Source organism: Helianthus annuus, chromosome 6 (genome assembly GCF_002127325.2).
Source record: "Helianthus annuus cultivar XRQ/B chromosome 6, HanXRQr2.0-SUNRISE, whole genome shotgun sequence".
NCBI classification, from domain to species: domain Eukaryota; kingdom Viridiplantae; phylum Streptophyta; class Magnoliopsida; order Asterales; family Asteraceae; genus Helianthus; species Helianthus annuus.
In genome coordinates, this window is record NC_035438.2 from 37,486,770 (window position 1) to 37,510,912 (window position 24,143).

General features: G+C 38.7%; 1 protein-coding gene across 1 annotated transcript; it reads right to left on the reverse strand.

Annotated features, from left to right (window-relative positions):
* Positions 1–11,943: 11,943 nt before the first annotated feature.
* Positions 11,944–12,670, reverse strand: LOC110944593. Its single transcript, XM_022186249.1, has 3 exons — positions 12,430–12,670; positions 12,235–12,328; positions 11,944–12,169 (listed from the first exon to the last, which is right to left on the reverse strand). The coding sequence occupies exons 1-3, from the start codon at positions 12,668–12,670 to the stop codon at positions 11,944–11,946; spliced, it is 561 nt and encodes a 186-aa protein (XP_022041941.1).
* Positions 12,671–24,143: the final 11,473 nt, after the last annotated feature.

Consider the following 24,143-nt stretch of genomic DNA (forward strand, 5'->3'; position numbering starts at 1 on the left):
TGATGAAACGTTCTACCGATCCATGATAGGTTCTTTGATGTATTTAACTGCTTCACGTCCTGGTATCATGTACCCAACGTGCCTCGCAGCAAGATATCAATCTAACCTGAGAGCTTCGCACATGATTATTGTGAAGAGGATATTACGCTACTTGAAGGGAACTCCTACATTGGGGTTGTGGTATCCTAGAAAAGGCGACTTTACGCTACTTGAAGGGAACTCCTACATTGGTTACCTGGCAGTGTAAGAAACAAACGTCTGTGGCGTTATCTACATGTGAAGCGGAGTACGTTTCTGCTAGCAGTTGCTGCTCTCAGATCCTGTGGATACAGCAACAGATGCGCGACTACGGTTTGCAGTTTCTTAACACACCTCTTTCTGTTGATAATGAGGCCGCAATAAATATAACAAAGAATCCAGTACATCACGCTAAAACTAAACATATAGAAATTCGTCATCACTTTATTCGCGATTGTTTCGAGAAAAAGTTGATACGAATTGAGAAAATCCACACTGACGAACAGAAAGCTGATTTACATACCAAAGCTTTTGATAAAAATCGGTTTAAATATTTGTTAAAACTGAATGGTATGAAGCTTCTTTCGGTGTCGGATGGCATAATTGGCGTTGATGAGAGTACTGTTGCGGATGAAGATAAGAAACAATCTGCAATGGTTTGTCGATTTTTTACTTGTTTTGGTATTTAGGGGGAGTAGATAGGTAGATAGGTGTATATAGTTTATTTTCAGAAAATACAAAAACAGTAAAAAAATGCAAAAAATACAAAAACATGATAAAATCTGAAAAAGAGCTTATGTATATAGGGAAAATGATAGTACATCGGCTAGACGATTACAGTATGCTAAAGATTTGTAAAGACTAAATGAGTTAAACAGTCTCACTAATGATGTGTCGATAGGTTTTCGCACATTTAGTAGATTTATTCGGGATATAAACCTAAAATTTTGAACTTGTGAAATTCGTGGGGAACACTACTTGGATATATAGGTAACCCTGAAATCTCATTTGAAAGGTCCCATATTCTGAGATACTAGGTCTTTATACTCAGTGATAGCTGTGGTATTATTCCGGGACTTCTGCTGTATGGAAGTACTGACCTAGTCCCCGAATAATACTTTCTGCAAATGCTTGAAACATAGCATCGCCTTCAGCATGCTGATGAAACAATAAAATTGATAGTTGCTGCTGTTGTAACTAAAAGATCCTCTAAAGGGGACACACCAGAAAGTCGAAGCCGTCATCTCTCTGCGTATACGGAAGTATCGACCTGAGCTCTCACGGCCCTCGCATTTAACCCCTTACAGATATCATTTGTGGTATACTCACCTGTAAGACTGAATATCTGGGATTCTGGATACGGGAGTATATTCAAGAGGTGGGACACATGAATGAGCTAAGTTCATAAGTCATCTAAATCGTATCCTGAGTGGATTGAATCTGTGTGAAAATTTAAGATGGATCGGTATATCGACAATCGAGGTGAATTGTTTAAGTCTGAATATGTAATGAAGCTTAACGGTACTAGTAATTTGTCTAAAAAGCTGATATGATTCCCTGACACGCTCGCCAAAAAATAAGTTTGTATATAGTTTACTTTGTTTACTTTCTGCAATTTAAGTTTTCTGCATTTCATTTCTTAGTTTAGAACATTTTAGTAAAAATCCAAAAAGATTTTATTTCTGCTTTATTTTTTGACAAACCAAAGTGGAGAGTTGATCGTTGGATTCTCAAAGATTGAAGCAGATGCAGGATATTCTGAGCTGAAGAATGAGGAGAGCTTACTTTGTCGGAGTTTGAGATGTTTTTAAAGTTAAAACGAGTTCATTAATTTGATACTTGTTATTTTCAGGAAACTGTGAAAAATTGTTGTTTTAAAATCAGTTTGATTCGTCAAAAGATCAACTAAGGTCATTAAATTGGACTTAGTAGATTAATTGAGTAATCAGGGTCATTAACTTGGACCTGAATACTTGAGTGGATTTCTAAAGCTGATTGAGTCTGTGATTTATTGTTGAATAGATAGTTTGTAATGTTATTGGTTGAGTAACAGGTTTTGGACTTCAATATTCCCACGGAATTTAACTGTTAAAGCTTGAACCAGAACAAGACCTCAGATTCTAGCATATTGAGAGGGGGAGTCTATGAAAGGGGGAGTCTGGATCAACAGTCCAAGGGGAGTTTGAAGATAGAGCCAGGTTGTGATTCTAAACCTGTGAAAATAGAGTGCTTATGATGAGAAGACAGAGAATTGGAGAAAAGACCAAGACTGAAGACTCTTAGCTGAAAACTTCGTCAACATTCAAGGGGGAGTCTGTTGATGCATGGAATGTCTGTTGACTATGTCTGCATTACGTCTTAGGTCAAGATAGGTCAACATAGGAGCTTAAAAGTCAAAATTATGTTTTATATAAGTAGTTTCGCTTTTATGAACATGTGTAGTAGTGGTTCCGCTCTTGTGACACATGTAGTTTCGCTTGTATAGTATTTAGATGGTTTCGCTTATACGGCATGTCGTATAAGCGATAGCACAGGGACTATATATAGGTAGTTGAAGCGAAACCTGATCATTATTCAGAATGTTGGAGCGGAACTTGTGGATTGCTTTTGTAACGAAACTCTATCAAATTTGTATCAGAAAGCAATAAAAGAGAAGGAATTGAATAGCAAAAGCTGTGTAACTTCATTTACGTTGATTCCGCCTTCGTATGTGAAGATGAACGTTCTCAACTGACTGTTTAGGGTCGGAACACGGTCCAACAGTTAATAAACAACAAAATAATATTAATGCTATAATGAAAAATATAATAAAACGCCAAATTTAGCAAATACGTGTAAAACGCCATAATGCTATAAAAAAGCCCCCAAAAAACTACCAAACTATAATAAAATTAATTTGAACAACTAATATTATAAAAAAAGCGTGAAACAATGTGCAAAGAATATAAAACAAAAGAAGCCCAATAGTTATCTAACCGCCATTGGAAAACAAAACACCATAATTACAGCCGTCAAAAGATTTGACGTGTTACACCATTAAAACAGTTGAGTCTGAAAACAAAACACGGTAAAACTGTAAAAAACAGTAAAATGAAACGACGTAAAACATAATTACTAACATTTATTATATTAAATTTATTTATCTTTTTCAAAACGCCATAATTACCTAAGATACGCGGGAAAAAAAAGTCAATACAAAAGAAGACCATCAGAACCCAAGCTCAAACACGCCAAAAAGACTAAAACGCCACATATTCTCCAAAACGCCAAAAAATTTAAAAAAGGGCTAAGGTTATTGCATGGAGGTTTGAAAGGAAAGAAAAACGATTCATCATAAAGTTCTCTGATAGGAGAAGGGTAAAGGTAAGAACAATAAAAGCCATGATGGGAATGAATGAAAATGTTCAGAAGGATATCCTGGCCCTTGGGGTTCCAAGAGACAACGATTTTGAAAGAACAAGAACTGTAATAAAAAGACTGGAAAGAAAGTGTCCAGCAGAAGATGATGAAGATGATGATGATATTGAAGATACTCATTTACCAAAACTTAGTAGTTGGGTATTGCATGAGGAAGAAGGAACACTTGAAGTTACTTATCAAAACGGGGTGTAATATTCAAGACCAATGGAAGAAATGTTGAAGACAGGGTTGCTATCTATCATTGAACAACTCTGTGATTTAACACCTTCAAACAATCCAAAATCCAAAGATGCAGTGATATTCAAGAATAGGCTGCAGGAAAGAAGAGACGAACTAATGGCGTTATAGGCAAAAATGAAATTTGATGATAAAGAATATGAAGAAAGTGATGAAGAAAGCGATAGTACATCTCTGATGTAATCCCACCTACGGAAGACTATTAGTATATTTTGATTTTTGTTTTATTGAAGTTTTATAAAATATTAATCTATAGTAATGAATTATTAACAAAAAGATACAAAACGCCAAAAATGACATGGAAAAAGCCATAACGCCAAAAGATTAACTATGTGACACAAAAAGAATTAATTCAACGAGAAGAAATCTAAGAAAAAACAATAAAACGCCAAATAATTAATAAATCTACATAACGCCAAAATTATCTTGCATGCAAAAAATAAAGAAGCATGTCAAACGCGAAAATCGTGAAAGGAGAAGAATACTAAAAAGACAAAAAAGCCCCTCGGACCCTGATCATGCCCCACGCCACGTGTTCGGCCAGGATGCGTTCTCACCGTTCTCACATTTTTTTCCGTTTTCTCCTGATCCCGTTTCTATATATATATATACTAGTCGTTTACCCGTACGATGCGGCGGGAAACATATCACTTAGGTTGGGTATTTAACCGGTTAAAGAACGTCGTTATGCAATAATGTATGGGACTAAGATAGTAAGATTAGGACTCTTATTAGTTCGTATCCCATTGTCCTTTTTAATGACCGAATCTTGCAAGTCCATGATGACCGAACTTTCTTAAGAGTACTCTTTTCCTGATAGTTTATCAATCCTCTCGATAGACAACATTTGTGATGTAAACTCCACATACTAATACCTTTGTGTTTGTGATATTCAACTTGACCCATTTGTTAAAAAGGGCAATTTAAATTGTAAAATTTGTTAAAAGAAAAAAAAAGTTGGGTCAAACGTGACAAAGAGGTTAAACGGAGTGTCAAAATAACCTAACACGTAGCATCAAATGCTTTAGTTTGCTGTTAAAAAACAAAAAAATAAATAAAATAACTATCTTCATGATCAAAAAGTGTTAATGGGTCGGCCTAACCCAACCTATTTCACCCCGAACCTGTTTGACCTGTTCAACATATATTTCATGCAGACCCGATACCGAATCTTGATGGACTACCACATCACCAGATGTGCGTTCTAATAAATGCAAATAGTATGTTCGACCACAAAGATTAATCAGCCATACTCAATAAAAAATGGTTACAGGCATCATGTATAGACCAATTGTTCAATATTGAAAATAATAAAGTAGTAACATTTTATGAAACTGTGGAAAATTCAAGCTCCAGTGTATGTATTCAGTTAACCAATAATACAAACAAAAATGTACATAAGAAAAAGGAAAATTGGTTTTTAATAAACCAACCTTTGCCCCATTGGTAAATAATAATCCTACCTACAGATTTGGTAATTAATAATCCTACGTTTCAATATGTTGGTACTTAATGGACCTCCGTTAGTTTTTTTTAACTGAAGTTAGTTTTTAAGTTTTATTTATTACACAAACAGTCCCTGTAGTTATAATTTACTAGTTTTAAGTTTTATTTATTACACAAACAGTCCCTGTAGTTATAAAAAAAATCATAAAAATAAAAAAAATTAAAAAATCAAAAAAAATCAAAAAATCATAAAAATTCTAAAAAAATCAAAAAAATTTTAAAAAAATCAAAAAAATCATAAAAAATCATAAAAATTCTAAAAAAATCAAAAAAATTCTAAAAAAAATCAAAAAAATCATAAAAAACCGTTTCGAACCGTACCGTTTCGACGCGAACCGTTTCGAACCGTACCGTTTCGACCCGGACCGTTTCGACCCGTACCGTTTCGACCCGTACCGTTTCGACCCGTACTGTTTCAAACCGTACCGTTTCGACGCGTACCGTTTCGACCCGAACCGTTTTCGACCTGGACTGTTTCGACCCAGACCGTTTTCGACCCGGACCGTTTCGAAAACGGTGGTGGTGGTGGCGGTGGTGGCGGTGCTGTGGTGGTGGTGGTGGCGGTGCGGTGGTGGTGGTGGTGGCGGTGCTGTGGTGGTGGTGGTGGTGGTGGCGGTGGCGGTGCTGTGGTGGTGGTGGCGGCGGTGGCGGTGCTGTGGTGGTGGTGGTGGTGGCGGTGCGGTGGTGGTGGTGGTGGTGGTGGTGGTGGCAGTGCGGTGGTGGTGGTGGTCGTGGCGGTGTTGTGGTGGTGGTGGTGGTGGGTCGAAACGGTCTGGGTCGAAAACGGTTCTGGTCGAAACGGTACGCGTCGAAACGGTACGGGTCGAAACGGTCCGGGTCGAAACGGTACGCGTCGAAACGGTTCGCGTCGAAACGGTACGGGTCGAAACGTTTTTTTATGATTTTTTTGATTTTTTTTGATTTTTCTAGAATTTTTATGATTTTTTATGATTTTTTTGATTTTCTTAGAATTTTTTTGATTTTTTTAGAATTTTTATGATTTTTTTGATTTTTTTTGATTTTTTAGATTTTTTTTTTATTTTTATGATTTTTTTATAACTACTGGGACTGTTTGTGTAATAAATAAAACTTAAAACTAGTAAATTATAACTACAGGGACTGTTTGTGTAATAAATAAAACTTAAAAACTAACTTTAGTTAAAAAAAAACTAACGGAGGTCCATTGATTACCAACATATTGAAACATAGGATTATTAATTACCAAATCTGTAGGTAGGATTATTATTTACCAATGGGGCAAAGGTTGGTTTATTAAAAACCAATATAACCAAAATAACAAACATATTGCATCCTTCTTATGTCAATAGCAATTACAAGTTATAACTATAAAAAGTACCATGAATTTCTTTAACCTTGACTTGTTATCAGCATACCAGGCTAGAGCAGGGGCTACCTCCTTATTATGCAGAGCATCGATAACTATTGGCTTCATAAACAGATCTCAATATCAACATAATCCTGTCAAAAGAAAAGAAACAAGCAAAAACATAAATAAAAATCTCACTATCAGTAAATACTCCTCAATATTAACCATGCTTGTTGTTGGGGAACAAATTCCATTTAGATCCAAGATAGTTCCTCTATATGAAATCTTTACATGTACCACTCAATGAAAGAACATAATCAACTGACATGATGCCAACAAAGTCTCAAACTTTTAAAATATAGATCTACTTCGAAACAGAACCTTCTATGGTCCCAACTTTGATCTACTTCGAAACAGAACCTTCGAAACATAAAAACAATACCATAGACACGTTTGCCAAATACCTGTAAGCTTTGTGACACTGTCATAGTGTGACATTCGCAGCACATAGTCCACCAGTAATCGCTTCAACCACATGTTATTCCACTCTGATATATCGTCACCGTCTGCAGATTCTAAATGATCAAGTCTGGCCCAACACCATTACGCTTGAAGGCGCTCAACCCTACTCCCATCTTCTAACTGATTCATTGCAAATTAAAACACATTTATTGACGAAATATTTTCCAATCAAAAGTTCAAATCTATATTATAACAATCAACTCCCGCATTCAGATAATTGTAACCCTATGAAACTAATCCCAAATTAGAATACACTGATTAACAAAATATTTTCTGACAAAAACTCTAGTTTTCAGATTAGAGTTTGGTCTATGGTTTGACAAGGATGTGCATTGAGTCTTATAAAAAATACTGTCTAGCATTTGTAAATCATATTAACTAAAACAAAGAAATATTTGACGTTAGGTTTTTTCAAGTTCTATAGTTTTATAGAGTTCTATAATTCTATAAAAATCTACCAGACTAATATTCTATGAGTAAAATTTCAAATGTTTAGTATAGTTCATTATATCAATAACTAATATTATCACCCACCTTATAAGCCACATACAAACTAATACTTTTCTGTAGAATTTCAAATGGTTGATATAGTTTTATATAGTTAAAAACCTCCCTGATTTTGAAACCACCTACGCTGCTGCTTCCGAAACTTCTACATATTTTCTCCAAGTATGCCTTCTTTTTATAATTCTATCGAAAAATGAAAAAGAAAATGGAAGAATAGTAAATATCGGTGATCATTGTCAATGTTGTGTCATACGTTTTCATTTTTATAACCTGTTGTCGAAGTCTTATCTTCAGTTGGTTGATTTCTTGCTTGATTGCTTCATCCTCCTTGTCGTCCAACTTAGGCTAAACACACAATTTAGACCCATTATTTTATTGAGCTGTATTGTAAATCATATATTAAGCAAAATGAGTATGAGCGTGCCACTAACTCAGGATATAGACCGATGCTGTGGAGCTCCAAAAAAGTTTGTCATCTAACCACATTTGTTCATGATGATTATCGAATGAAGGAATGCCAAAACCTTCCATGTGTATCACTTGCGGCCTGTTGACCAAATTGTTTGAGATCCCAACCATCACCACATCATCACATGGAGAATCATTAACAATAGGGCTTCTAAAAGTGTTAGTGGTAGTACATCCGTTGCTAGTGATGACTGTCGTAAGGGTCAATCAAAAACCTAATTAAACTACGTAGATAGCGTAAGTAAGGTATCGTATCCACGGGGAATTTGTGGTCAGTGTCGCGTTTTTAACTAAGAACTAAATTAACTAGATTGGGGGTTTTATGAATTTGATTATAAAAACTAGAAAGCTAATTAATAAAGTTGTAATCAATACGAGAAAGAATAACCTCTACCCGTAATCCCAATTACCCGTTTAACATCAAAACCTCTTTACCGATTCAAAACACCACATAGACATGGCCTCGGAATTAATGAATCTGATCAGTTATCAAGGATAGTTTTTAAGATTCACTATGCCACCTAATAACCCGTTCAGTTGAGTCAACTACCCGCCAATTTACCAACCCGCTAACAACGCAAGAAATTTGCCAATACGCTTAATAAACGACAAATAATTCAAACACAATAAACGTTTACCAAGAATCCAACACGAGTGGTCAAGCTGTACCAGTTACACGAATCCGCAAACAAGAATTAATGCCAAACAATGTAAAAGTTCATCCGAGTAGAAGTTATAAGAAGTTTAGCCGCTCATTGTTGTCATACTAGCTTCGGTAATGATTCGGGAATTGCAAAACATGAAGTATGGATTTGAATGATTGCGTATGATGGAGAGATGATGCTCTGCGTTCGTCCAAAACCTGATTGCCGGCTGCTTGTTCTAGAAAAATAGCGGACCAACCCTAAAAATCAAATCGTGGCGATTAAAAATTTTTCTTCTCGGCACCTTGGCCCGCGAGTCGCGACAGAAAACACATATCACCCTGCGTATCGCGGGGATGAGTATCTGGACCGACTTCATTTAATATCCTCAGGCGAGTCGCGGAGCTAACCAGCTCATGTGCCGCGTATCGCGGGGATGTCCCTGTTGACTTTTTCCAGTTCAGCTCCATATGTTGACTTGTCAGCTCCTTAAACCTTCATTATTCCCTGTTTTAAGCCCTGCTAAACACAAACATCAATATTCTATAAGTAACGTAACTCATACAACTTAACGTAGATAACTAACTAACAATCGACACTTAATACTCTAACTATGCTTATTTTAACTTAACATCACATCCCCACACTTATCTTTTTTCGTTCCCGAAAAAATTATTCGCAATGGAATCACAATCAAAACAAATGGCTTTCGATATATTCAATTATCTTATTAGACAAATCTAACCACAGATTAACCAAGATTGTGAATATACGATCCACTTAAACCCGACCGCCGGTTTCGAAGCCCTTATTTTCGATCTATTAAGTTCAAGTAATATATAGTTGTCTATGCCACACTCAAAAGACTACGATTCCACCTATTCCCATTTCAAGCTTATGAGATTAAAAGATATTAAATCTACCGTCTTATATAAAAAACTCTTATGTTAGTCCGATTAAACTTTATGCTGGAAGAATGGATGATATTGCGAGCTTACATGCTTTTGTATATGATCAGTTTAGTGGACATACGCCACACGAATCACCATCCCCATGGTTAATGCCATAAACTTCACGTTTTTTTTTTCTTTCCTTTTTACATGTCTCAGATGAATGGATGGATGGAATTTTTTTTTTCACAAGGCGCCACACTGTTTCGGATTTGTTTTCACAAAAAGAAACAGGTGTGCCAGTTTAATCGGAGAAACTTATAAGTTTTTTACTTATGACGTACCCCTTATACCTTCCACAGTTTCAGTTTTACCATAGCTCCTAAGGCGGGAACCCACAAGACTCCTATTTTTAAGTTATTTTATATGAAGCCTAAGGAACCTTTCAACCGGCTGGGCCTATCCACATATCCTAAATTAGACGTGTGACCCATTATTTATTATCTCATATATATAGTAATCGAAAAGCCACTGATTCAATTACACCTATCATTTTCCATTTTGTGCGAAAACCTTTACGGGACATTTTCTAATTTTCAATTTTTTTATATACAATATACACAATATATACACCGAGCCCCGACTAAACCGACCTTACTTTCCTCTCAACTTACTTCAACGCCTAATAGATATTAACCGAACCGCTCATTGACTTCATTACACCTTTAACACACTTAAGCAACTGACCTTCCCGACCTAGTAAATACACTCCATTATGCTTCATAACCCTTTTTCACAAGACTCGGCAGTTGCCACATAGCCAATAACTGTACTTACTTACCACTTACCTGCTTCATCGACCCGTGTTCACCCTTTCGCAACCTATGCTTAGACATACTACACTAAATGGCGATGTCTGATTATTACTACACAACTTGACTTAAAATCTCTACCTCCTAGGTTCGCTCACCCCGCAAAACACATGTGTTATTAACCCGAACATCAAATCTTCATGACTTTCATGGCCAATTCAACACATTCCTACACATGTAATTCAACTTATTCTATAAGACATCCTTCTCGAATCCTAACTTTTCTGCTTTTTGACACATTCATGAACTCGAAATTGTCCCTTTCACCATTCAATCATTTACTACCTACTGATATATCTCGACTAAAACTCTTAAGGCATCCTAAACACTCGTTGAAACATCTCTCGAGTCCAAATCAAACCCTTTTTTTTTCAATATCAAATCAACCCAATCCCAAAATTCTCATACAAGTCCCTACTGAACTCATCCTAGGTTGAAATTCCTGAACCATCACTATTATTATAATAATTTTTTTTTTCAATAAGCAATCTCAACACCCACATAATAGTCCTCAATCTTTCAATTAACCAAAATATAAACAATTGAGAAAATGTAGCTTTCGTACCTGGGTTCCCTTGAACTGACAATAGAAAAATTAAGAATCTCTCAATCGAACAAGTCTGGTCGTTGCTTGAATGTCGACGACGGTAATAGTGGTGGTCACCAGCGGCGACGGTGGTGGTAAAAGAAGGTGATGAATGGTGGATGACGGTTGGTATGATGGGTGGGTTCACGGTGGTCGATGGAGGAGACGGTGGTGGGTATGGTGGTAGTGGAGAGGAACAGTAGTCGGAGGTGGGTGTGGGTCGTTGATGGAGAAGAACAAAGGGATTAGAGGAAAGAATTGAGGGTGAAAGACTGAGCGTGACCAAGGGTTTTATTTAGTTGGTTTGGGCCGCGATACGCGGAAGAATAAGAGGAACCCCACGCGACACGCTAAGCTGTTTTTTTTAAAAAAAATTGACTTTTTGACTTGCATGCTAGGCGACACGCGGAAATGACAACGGATCCGTTCGCGACACGCCTGTGAACCAATTTTCCAGGAGTTTGCTTAAATTTTTAGTCTCCATGCCTTAGAAAATTTTTGGTTTTTCACTTGTTTTCACCTCCTTCACCCCCCAAACGAGCTTTTATGATAATTTAGCAATAAAAACATACCTGGGGTCCTCTTCTAATAGTTTTCCTTCTCCGACTCATCTCATATCCCTGAAATACTCCGGAAACAACCCGAAACAACCGAAAATTTCGCAGAAACACTCAAAAAAATTGATTTTTCAACAAAAAATTTTATGTGATCGCTTTGAAAATCACCTCGCCCTACCCCCCAAACGAATGTGCGTTGCCCTCAACTGCACTAAAGCTTGACCAAACCTCCCGAGCTTCCCCACACTTGAATAACGACACGGTTATACTCGAAAACCCACAGAAAACAATCTAACTAACTACGAAAGCAACAATAACTACAGATGAACCTTAGGCTGCCTCCTAAGAGCGCTAAGTTTTAGATCTTCAGCCAGATCGTACCTGTGTGATTACTCGACGTATTCGCGAACGGTGCTCACGAATAGCACCTCCACGTTCTTCCCAGGACCGTTGATTTCTCTTGCATTGAAATATGGTTTTAGCCTGTGACCATTTACCATCTGGCGAATATGATCATCAAAGTCCTCAATCTCAAAATTGCCATGTTTTCCGACCTTTGTCACCCGATAAGGCCCTGTCCACTTACTCTTCAGCTTTCCAGGGAACAGTTGCAACCTGGAATTGTATAGCCAAACAAGCTGGCCAATTCAAACACTTTTGGCCTAATCTTCGCGTCATGCACTTTCTTCATCTTATCCTTATATGCAGCAGCACAGTCGTAAGCTTCATTCCTTATCTCTTCCAATTCACCCAATGTCAATTGTCTCTCCTTACCTGCAGTATCATAATCAATGTTAACCTGTTTAACTACCCAAAATGCACGATGTGCAATTTCTACCGGTAAGTGACATCCTTTTCCATAGACCAATCGATACGGTGTTGTTCCAATCGGTGTTTTGTACGCTGTACGATACGCCCACAAAGCATCGTCCAGTTTATTGGACCAATCCTTGCGGTCGGCTCACACAGTTTTTTGTAAAATTTCTTTAATTTGCCGGTTAGAAACTTCGACTTGCCCACTCGTTTGAGGATGATACGGAGTGGCAATTCGATGATCAACACCATATCTTTTAAGGAGTTTGCCAAAGTTAAAATTTTTGAAGTGAGATCCCCCATCGCTTATGATCACGCGAGGGACACCAAATCTCGAAAAAATGTTCGATTGAACGAACTTGCAAACAACCTTATGGTCATTGGTCTTGGTGGCAATGGCCTCAACTCATTTAGACACATAATCCACTACCACCAAGATATAGAGATTTCCGAACGAATTCGGGAATGGGCCCATAAAGTCAATTCCCCATACGTCGAAAATATCGACAACAAGGATCGGCTGCATGGGCATCTCATCCCGTTTCGAAATGCTACCCATTTGTTGACATCGTAAACAATTCTTAGCGTATTCAAACGAATCCCTGAACACCGTAGGCCAATATAGCCCACACGATAGCACTTTTCGTGCCATTTTATGTCCACTGAAATGTCCACCACATGCGGACTCGTGCACCAATGACAAAACTGATGGAATTTCTTCATCCTCAACACACTTCCGGATAATCTGATCAGCTCCAACTTTAAACAGATCCGGTTCATCCCATATATACTGCTTTGCTTGTGAAAGAAAGTGCGCCTTCCTAGATCTCGACCAATGGTCCGGAATGATACCTGAATGAGCATAATTAGCAAAGTTAGCAAACCATGGTTGAGTATCAATAGTAAGTAAATGTTCATCTGGAAAAGTTTCCAGAATATCATGTTCAGGTCCTTCAATCTCATTCACCACTCGTGACAGGTGGTCTGCCACCACGTTTTCGCTTCCCTTCTTATCTCGTATCTCCAAATCGAATTCTTGCAATAAAAGGATCCATCTGATAAGCCTTGGCTTTGCGTCCTTTTTCTCCATAAGATACCTAATTGCAGAGTGATCAGAAAACACAATTACTTTACTACCACAAATATAAGGTCTAAACTTGTCTAAAGCATAGACAACAGCAAGCAGCTCCTTTTCTGTGGTTGTGTAATTCAACTGAGCATCCGCGAGAGTCTTGCTCGCATAATAGATTGCCACCGGTTTCTTGTCAACTCTCTGTCCCAAAACTGCACCTACTGCATAGTCACTAGCATCGCACATTATTTCAAAGGGAAGTGACCAATCAGGGGATTGTAGGATGGGTGCTTCAACTAACTTTTGTTTTAGTGTCTCAAAAGATGTTTTACAATGCTTGTCAAAAACAAATGGGACATCTTTTAACAAAAGATTACACAACGGTTTAGTAATAACTGAAAAGTTTTTAATGAACCGTCTGTAAAAACCGGTGTGTCCAAGAAAGGAACGGACACCTTTCACACTTGTGGGTGGTGGTAAGGTTGAAATTACTTGAATTTTTGCGTGGTCCACTTCAATTCCCTTACTTGAGACAACGTGTCCCAACACGATGCACTCCTGAACCATAAAATGGCTCTTTTCCCAACTTAATACCAGGTTTGTTTCAACACATCTTTTTAGCACTCGTGACAATTGTTCCAGACAGGCCTCAAAAGATGTGCCAAAGATTGAAAAATCATCCATAAAAATCTCCAAAGACTCCCCGACCATATCTGAAAAGATACTCATCATACACCTTTGGAAGGTGGCCGGGGCATTACACAGTCCAAATGGCATTCGCCTAAACGCAAAAGTACCGTAAGGACATGTAAACGTAGTCTTTTGTTGATCATCAGGATGAATAGCAATCTGATTATAACCTGAATAACCATCAAGAAAACAGTAAAATTTCTGACCTGCGAGCTTTTCCACAATCTGATCAATAAAAGGAAGTGGAAAGTGATCCTTTGAAGTTGCAGCATTCAACTTTCTATAATCTATGCAAATTCTCCACCCGGTTACCGGTCGGGTGGCCACTTCCTTACCGTCTTCACCTGTAACAATCTGGATGCCCGCCTTTTTAGGCACCGTCTGTGTCGGACTCACCCAAGTACTGTCTGATATGGGATAGATGATCCCTGCATTCAACCACTTTAAGACTTCCTTTTTCACAATTTCCCGCATGTTTGGGTTCAGTCTTCGTTGAGCATCTCGAGCCGGTTTTGCTCCCTCCTCAGTGATGATCTTATGCATAACAATGGATGGACTAATCCCCTTGAGATCAGCGATTGTCCACCCAGTTGCGGCCCGGTTGGCTATTAACACTTCCATTAAAGCTTTTTCTTGTTCAGGTGATAAATTGGAAGCAATAATTACCGGTAGGGTGTTGTTGTCGCTAACGAAAGCATACTTCAAATGCTTTGGCAATGTCTTTAACTCGACTTATGGAGGTGATTCAAGTGATGGCTTCAACTGAGTGTCAATATGATCCGGTAAATTCTCGACTTGATGTGTCCAAGTCGGCTTCACTTCCCTAGCAGCCATCACCTCCAACTCTTCTTCCGCATATTCCAATTCCCCCTCTATTTCTGCCAAATCCCTGTCACAAACAAAACACGTCTCTATAGTGCATTCCCCACTTTCGTGAGGATAACACCCATCAATAATGTCTGCCATGAAGCATTCATCATTGACTAGAGAATCAGATGCACTGGCAAAAGCATTTAATCGGACCTTACGATTTCCAAACGTGATGTCAACCGTACCATTTCTACAATCGATTAGTGCATTAGCGGTTGCTAAAAATGGTCTACCAAGTATGACATTAGGTTGTTTAGTATTTTCAATTTGCACGTAGTCTAAAACCAAAAAGTCAACCGGGTAATAAAACTCGTCAACTTTGACAATGACATCACGTAAGATCCCCCGGGGTAGTTTTAACGTCAAGTCGGCCAGCACCACGGTGGTGTCGGCTTGTTTCAATGGTCCAAAGTCGTATTGATCGTATAAACTTCCCGGTAAGATGCTGACACTTGCTCCCAAATCCAGCAAGGCTCGACTCATCTTAAATTCACCCACTTGAATGGGGATTAGAGGAGCACCTGGATCTCGGAGCTTTGGTGGAAGATCACCCGACAAAACGGCACTAACTTTTTCGGTCAAAGCTATCTTTTTCGGAAATTTATTGTGCCGTTTTTGGGTGCAAAGCTCTTTCAAATATTTTGCATATGCCGGAACCTGCTTGATTGCGTCTAGTAACGGAAGATTAATTTTCACCTGTTTAAAAACTTCCCACATCTCATCCTGTTGTGGGCCCCGTTTATTAACAACTTTTGTTTCGGGATTAATTAAAGCCTTAGGAAATGGTACGGTATTACCCTCCATACCCTTCTCCTTTTTGTCACCCGGTTCAGTATCTATCACCCTATTATTTTCGAGATTTTCTTTTTTATTCTTTTTAGGGCTAATAGGTCCCGGCTCCACATCGGACTCGTTTTCCTCATCAACCTCCTCCACAACACCTTCAACCAACTGTGGAGGAGTCCCAACCTGATTATCATAAACTTTCCCAGAACGAAGAATACTTACCTGATTAATTCTGGCGTTAGACGAACTCCCTTGATGCTGTGGATTCTTCGTGGTATCACTAGGAAATCGACTCGAATCTTTTCTCCCTTGTGCCATCTCGGTCGCCAGTTGGGCGACTTGCTTTTCCAATGCTTGATGAGATTTAGCTTGCACTTCTTGGTCTTTTTTCATTTGCTTCAACATTTCCATAATCTCCCGATTGGAAACCTCCTCGTTTGAAGTATTGGCCTTGCCCTGCTCCTGTTGTTGCTGATAACTTCTTTGGTTGCCCTTATTGTAATTTCCTTGAGGGTAATTTTGATTATAATTCGATTGACGGTTCTGATACGGCTGGCATCCTTGATTCGGTACCTGAAAATGAGGATTCAATTGATTAGTATTACTGTACCAAAAGTTTGGATGATTACGCAAACCTGGATGATATGTGTTTGAATTCATATCATAATTCCTTTGCTCTCCATAGACCATGTTCACGTCCTCCTCAGCCGCTACAAACTGACTCGGGCATGCATCCAACGTATGTCCCAAATCTCCACATGAATCACAAACTGGGAAGGTTTGCGCCGCATGCAGTGCATCCCGTTCGCCCAAACCTCGAAATTTCGCTAACTGGCGTTCCAATGCCTCCTTTTCTCTCTCTAGCTGAGCAACCCTTGCATTAGAAGCTCCTGCATTTGATGGTGCCACAATTGGATACTTTTTATTCCTATCCGACTGTGCTTGCCTCTTTGAATCTGCTGCAACAATATCCAAGTAATCCCAATCTACATCCACATGATTTTTCAAAAAGGTACCCCCAGTGATAGCCTTAATATCCCGTCTATCCTCATTTGAAATCCCATCGTGGAATGCGGTAATCAACTCCCATCTTTGAATACCGTGGTGAGGACAATTACGGATCAATTGATTGAACCGTTTCCAAGCCTCGTAAAGAAGCTCACCCGGTAATTGTTGGAACTCTCTAATTGCTAATCTCCCCGTTTTAGTTCTTTGCAGGGTATAGTACTCATCCAAAAATTGTTGCTGCAGCTCTTGCCATGTATAAATGCTAGCATATGGCAACGATGTAAACCAATCCCTCGCAGCATCCCTTAATGAAAACTGAAACAATACCAACTTAACCTGATCTGGCGTGAAACCGTGTCCAGCAATCATACCACAAACTGCCTCAAAATCTGCTATGTGTGCATATGGCTCTTCAGTACCTTTCCCGTGAAAGGTAGGTAGCATGTTCAGAATATGTGGTTTTGCTTCAAATGAACGTTCCACATTACCCGGTGCTACTGGCATCACTATCGGGGATGCATGCTCAGCAATGTGCGGCCTAAAGTGGCTTTCAACTCCTCGAATATTCGGATCCGGAAATCGAGGGTCTCTTTGTCTTTGGCGAGGTGCAATCGGTGCCCTATGAACCTGTGGCGGGGTCTGATAAGCATCTACTCCCCGTGGCTGCCTCTGTCGCTGATACATCGGTTGATTGCGATTAACTGCCTGATTTTGGTACCCTCCTGGATACCCCATATACCCATCGTTTATCCCCCACTCCTCGTCTCCATATCCATCATCCCATGTCTCTGTTCTCGCCCTATTATCCACTTGCTCAAACATAGCACCCGACCGGTTCGGGTGTGGCACAAGATTTGGTTGATTCACAGTCTGTAAAGGATCGGGCTGTGGTGGTAATCGGCTTTCTAGAGAATAGAGTGGTCCACCAATAAAATGAAATTCTCCAGTTGGAGCAGAGGTTGGTTGGGTGGTTGTGCTTGATGATGGTGCAATGGGTGTGATCTGTTGTTGTGGTTCAGATGTAAATGGAGGCGGTGGCATTGGTGGCACTTCAGTGGTCGATGTTTGTTGTGGTGTTGGCTGTTGTGGGGTGGATTGGTTTTCTGAAGGATTCATGGTGGTTTGACTTGCTTTTCCTTTCAAGGCTGAACGAAGAAGCAGATTTTGGCGTGCGGTCTTTTCAATTTCAGGATCAAACAAGAGTGGAGAAGATCTTCCTGAAAACCGAGTATGCATGCAAAAAGATCACCTGCACACAAGGAAACAAGAAAACAAAGCGTAATACCGACAAAACAAAAATTAACAAAAAGAAATATTTTTGGGTTTTTATGATTTTTTCAAAAACAATAAAAGAAACGACTACTACTAAACTAACACTAAGCGCCGAACTCCCCGACAACGGCGCCATTTTGATGACTGTCGTAAGGGTCAATCAAAAACCTAATTAAACTACGTAGATAGCGTAAGTAAGGTATCGTATCCACGGGGAATTTGTGGTCAGTGTCGCGTTTTTAACTAAGAACTAAATTAACTAGATTGGGGGTTTTATGAATTTGATTATAAAAACTAGAAAGCTAATTAATAAAGTTGTAATCAATACGAGAAAGAATAACCTCTACCCGGAATCCCAATTACCCGTTTAACATCAAAACCTGTTTACCGATTCAAAACACCACATAGACATGGCCTCGGAATTAATGAATCTGATCAGTTATCAAGGATAGTTTTTAAGATTCACCATGCCACCTAATAACCCGTTCAGTTGTGTCAACTACCCGCCAATTTACCAACCCGCTAACAACGCAAGAAAGTTGCCAATACGCTTAATAAACGACAAATAATTCAAACACAATAAACGTTTACCAAGAATCCAACACGAGTGGTCAAGCTGTACCAGTTACACGAATCCGCAAACAAGAATTAATGCCAAACAATGTAAAAGTTCATCCGAGTAGAAGTTATAAGAAGTTTAGCCGCTCATTGTTGTCATACTAGCTTCGGTAATGATTCGGGAATTGCAAAACATGAAGTATGGATTTGAATGATTGCGTATGATGGAGAGATGATGCTCTACGTTCGTCAAAACCTGATTGCCGGCTGCTTGTTCTAGAAAAATAGCGGACCAACCCTAAAAATCAAATCGTGGCGATTAAAAACTTTTTCTTCTCGGCACCTTGGCCCGCGAGTCGCGACAGAAAACGCATATCACCCCGCGTATCGCGGGGATGAGTATCTGGACCGACTTCATTTAATATCCTCAGGCGAGTCGCGGAGCTAACCAGCTCATGTGCTGCGTATCGCGGGGATGTCCCTGTTGACTTTTTCCAGTTCAGCTCCATATGTTGACTTGTCAGCTCCTTAAACCTTCATTATTCCCTGTTTTAAGCCCTGCTAAACACAAACATCAATATTCTATAAGTAACATAACTCATACAACTTAACGTAGATAACTAACTAACAATCGACACTTAATACTCTAACTATGCTTATTTTAACTTAACATCAGCTAGAAAATGACAACATCACAGAATGAACACTTTGAACACGGTATCTTGTTCAACTTCTCTCCTAGCCTTCTTTCTAGGCTCACTGAAATCTGTTGCCCAGAATGATCTTTGATCTCTAGATCGCAAATGATAAACGTAACTTTATTGAATACTGAAATTTGAATCCAACGGAAAGAATTACAAATGAAACTATCTATCCCTATTTATACTAATTTAATGGGTACGAGTGTAGAGACATATCCCTTCGTGAATGGATGTGTCTCTAGATCTTGTGGTTGTAATTAAACGTGAAGAGGTGGGTCTCTAAGATCCAAAAGTCGCGTCCCTTCATCCTTGTATGGCTGCGATTTGTGAATGGGTGCCTCCCAAGGGGTTTCGCACCCTTTAGGGTGGTGGTTGACAAGTTCTGTTTTGTCAACTTCAGTCCCTGTACTTTGTAACCGCCATATAACTACCTTTAACCGCCATATAACTATCTTTTAACTAATAACTAATAAACCCTTGTACTTGGATGTGTAGAGATTAAGGATTTCATTCACCCCCTAATCTTGAACATCCTTGAGTTGTTGCAGATCTTGAATTCCGAGTAGTTCTCGCATTGTAGCAAACTTGACCCTTGCTAGTGCCTTTGTTAGTATGTATGCCCGTTGTAGTTCTCCACTGATGTGTTCAACAGTGATATCTTCGTTCTCCACGCATTCTCTTATGAAATGATAGCGTGTATCAATGTGCTTGCTTCTTCCATGAAAGACTGGATTTCTCAAGAGTGCTATTGCAGAAACATTATCCACTCTGAGTGTTATCTTCTCTTCCTTCCAGCCTATAATTTCACTTAATAGTCTTTTAAGCCATAGTGCTTGGAATGCTGCTTCAGTGGCTGCCATGAATTCCGATTCACATGATGATAGTGCCACTTTCTGTTGCTTTTGTGTACACCAGGTTATAGGTGATTCTCCAAAGTAGAATACCAAACCAGTTGTTCCTTTTCCTTTGTCTGTATTAACTCCAAAACTGCTATCACTATAACCTGTGATCTTACATCCTCCTTGCTTCTTGTATATGATTCCATGCTCTTTAGTTCCTTTGATATAACGCAGTATTTGCTTCACTGCTTTCAAGTGTTGCTCCTTTGGTTCTTACATGAATCTACTAAGCAGACTGACTGGGTAACATAGATCTGGCCATGTATGCAATAGGTACATGAGAGAACCTATCAGGTTTCTGTAATGTGTTGCATCTACTAGATCTCCTTCTTCAGTCTTCGTTAATTGTGTTCCTAGATTCATGGGAATCTTTGTGTCGTTGCAGGATAACATATCAGTGTCTTTGAGTATCTTGTTGATATAGCCTGTCTGCTTGATGGCTATCTCACCCCCTGCTTGAATAACTTCTATTCCCAAATAATATGCTAGCAATCCTAGATCACTCATTTCAAACTTGTTCTTCATCTGAGATTTGAAAACATCTATCTCCTTCCTTGATGTTCCAGTGACTATCAAATCATCAACATAGACTCCGACTATTAGTGTTGAAGTCTTACTCGTCCTTGTATAGATTGCATTCTCTAAAGTGCACTTCTTGAAGTTAAGTGACTTTAGGGTTTGATCTAACTTCGTATTCCAAGCTTTTGGTGCTTGTCCATATAGTGCTTTTGATAGTCTATAAACCTTTCCTTCATTTCCTGGCTTTACAAATCCTTCTGGTTGTGAGACATAGACCTCCTCCTTGAGATCTCCGTGTAAGAATGCAGACTTCACGTCTAAGTGATGTACTTCCCAACCTTGATATGCTGCTAAAGCCAACATTAGTCGAACTATCTCTATGCGTGCTACTGGTGCAAAGACTTCGTTAAAGTCTGTTCCGTGTTGCTGAACATATCCTTTTGCAACCACCCTTGCTTTGTGTCTGACCATGTTTCCGTTTGCATCTTTCTTAGTCTTGAATACCCATTTTAAACCTATTGCCTTATGATTTCTTGGCAACTCTGTCAACCTCCAAGTGTTATTTTTGTTTATCGAGTCTAACTCGGCCTTCATTGCTTCAATTCACTTTTTGTCACTAGATGCTTCCTTGTAATTCCTTGGTTCTTCTTCAGCAAGTAATAATTCTAGTGGATCTACTTGAATTTCCTCTGTCTCTTCGTATAGTTCTTTGAGACTTCTTAGTTTTACTAGAGTGTCACTAATACTCTCCATTATACTTTCAGAGGTAGATGGACCTCTACTTGATAATCTGCTTGAACTTCCTGATGAGTTTTGATTGTACGATTGTGTTGGCAAGGTTACATAGGAGTTTGGTTCTTCTGTCTGATCTACTCCCGAATCATCATGATGTGGCTGTTGGTGCATATTCGGTGACAACAGCTTAATAGTTTGATTATTTAGTCTTTGGATATGTTGTATTGGGCTTAGCTTATTGGTTAGTGAGTTTATTGTTGTAATGGGCTTGGAAAATGGCCTAGTCCATGTAGGAAGCCAAGTTCACAAACATGTGGTATATAAACATGTTTTTGTGATTAGGGTTTTAGAGGTTAGAGAGTTTTAGAGAGAGAAAACATAGAGAGAGAGAGAAAAACGAATTTGTGTGAGGCAATATCACAGAGATAGGCTGTGAGGTTGTGAGGTCTTGAATTGATTGTAAAACTGATTGTTTGGATAATCAATAGAAGACCTGTTTAATTGGAATTTCTGTTTCTACTCGTTTCTGTAACAAATCTGATCTAGAGGATTCCGCACTCTAGGTTAGATATACAATTCTGTGAGGATCCATACGACTCAAGGGGACCTACAATTGGTATCAGAGCATTAGGCTCTTGAAGAAGCTCGGTTCAGAATTTATTGCTGCAGAAAAGGGTGGATTTTCGGGTTCTTTTGGAGATTTTCGAAAATTTTGAAGGTGGTAGACCTAGGGTTTCGAAATTTTGGAGGAAAATTTTCGAAATTTTTAAGGTTTTTGGTTGAAAATAGGCTGTTGTTGGTGTTCAGCGAGTTTAATTCTGCATATTTGGTGTTTTTGCTTGAAGGAAACTTGAAGATTTGAAGAACTGTTCTTTGTGTTCTTCGTGGTGTTCATCATAATTTGCAGAAAATTACTGATAATTTGCTGTGTTGATTTGCAGGAAACTGTTAGAAGAATCTGGAAAATCTACTGAAAATTCGATCAGATTGAGTTTCCAAAATTTGCTAGCAAATTTAACAATTTCGTAGCAAATTTAACATCTACACTGACAAACCGGTGAAACTAAGTCCTAGCAACTCGGTGACCGGTGAAATTAAATCCTAGCAACTCGGTGACCGGCGAAATTAAAATCCAAAGGCGACTTTGGTGACCGTTTTAATTGTCCTCAGCGACATTATTACGGTGATCGGCGAAGTTACTAGACGTCGTGCTAGCGAAATTATTTACCAGCGAATTTGATCAGCTAGCATAATTACCCAGCGAATTTAATTGATCAGAGGAATTACCCAGCGAATTTAAGTGATCAGAGGAATTACCCAGCGAATTTAAGTGATCAAAGGAATTAATCAGCGAATTTGTTCCAGCGAATTTAAAAAGTCAGCATATTTATATCTACTCTACCAGCAAATTTATAATTTCTCTATCAGCATATTTAACTTGGCTTGCCAGCATAATTAGCGTAACCCGGCGAAATTAACTTGGTTTGCCAGCAAAATTAGCTAGAGGAATTAAAAGGTGGAGTAAGAAAAAAAAAAAAACCTTTGGAAATTTCCGAATTGGGTTTTCGACATTATATATCATTGGATTCGTTTTTTTTTCGAGACGATTCTAAGGGTATAATTTGGTAAAAACAGTTTTCGGAAAAATTTTGTACGGTTTTATCAGTACGGTTACGGTAAAACTTGTTTTAAGATGGTTAAAATGGATAAGGTCAGTGAGACTGTTAAGAATTGGCCAAAGCTGAGAAACGTTAAAGAATATGTTGTCTGGAAGGAGGAGTTTGAATCGGTTGTGAAGAGTGAAGATACTAGAATGTGGTATTGTATGATTGATGGATATGTTGCTCCTACACGTCGTGTCGAAGGAAGGGTTATAGTGATGTCTTATGACAAGATGGATGAATCTGAGAGACAGGTGGTTGATGCTGAGAAGAAAGTTTTAGCTGCAATAAAAATGTCCTTACCTGATGGCATCAAGCATACCTTTAAGAAGTACACTAATTCAAAGTATATGTGGGATGCATTAGAAAAGCGATATCAGGGAAATGCAGATGCTGTGAAAGAAGAGAAGAAAAAAGCTGATGAGGAGAATGTTGAGAAGAAACATGCAGAAGTTTCAAAGTGCTTGAATGGTGTGAATGAACTTACAACAGAGGTGAAGGTAACAACAGAATCTGTAAGTCATACAAGTCATAATTGCACTGAACTACAAGGTCATGTTAACAAACTATCGGAGCAAAACAAAATTCTGTTAGCTGAATTGGAAAAACAAAAAGAGTCAAATGTTCTTTTGATTAAAAGAGAGTCAAATTGCTTAAATGAACTCAAATCAAATGAACAAGAAATCAGCAGTTTAACAAGCAAAGTCAATGAACTGTTACAGATTATTGATTTGGCTCGTGAAACTGTGAAAGATAAAACTAATGAATTTTCTGATAAGTGCAGGGAATTGGCCATTGCACAAGACCAAATTGTCAAACTTAACGAAAAGTTAGACAAATTTGGAAATTCTTCATTAGTTAGGACTCAAATTCAAAGAAGTTTGAAAAAGAGTAATGATAAAAAGGGTTTGGGGTTTAGTAAAGCCTCATCTTCTAAAAATCAAGATTACTCGTTTTTACCTGATGAAAATGAGCTAATTGATTTTGTGCCTACTACACCAGCTG

Excerpts from the sequence above, each read along its gene's own strand:
- LOC110944593 (XM_022186249.1), bottom strand. The coding sequence starts at position 12,670 with ATGGGGGATCTCACTTCAAAAATTTTAACTTTGGCAAACTCCTTAAAA. Across the intron at positions 12,329-12,429 it reads ACACCGATTGGAACAACACC|GTAAGGAGAGACAATTGACA; the intron begins GTATCGATTGGT and ends ATGATACTGCAG. Across the intron at positions 12,170-12,234 it reads AAGGATAAGATGAAGAAAGT|GTTGCAACTGTTCCCTGGAA; the intron begins GCATGACGCGAA and ends ATACAATTCCAG.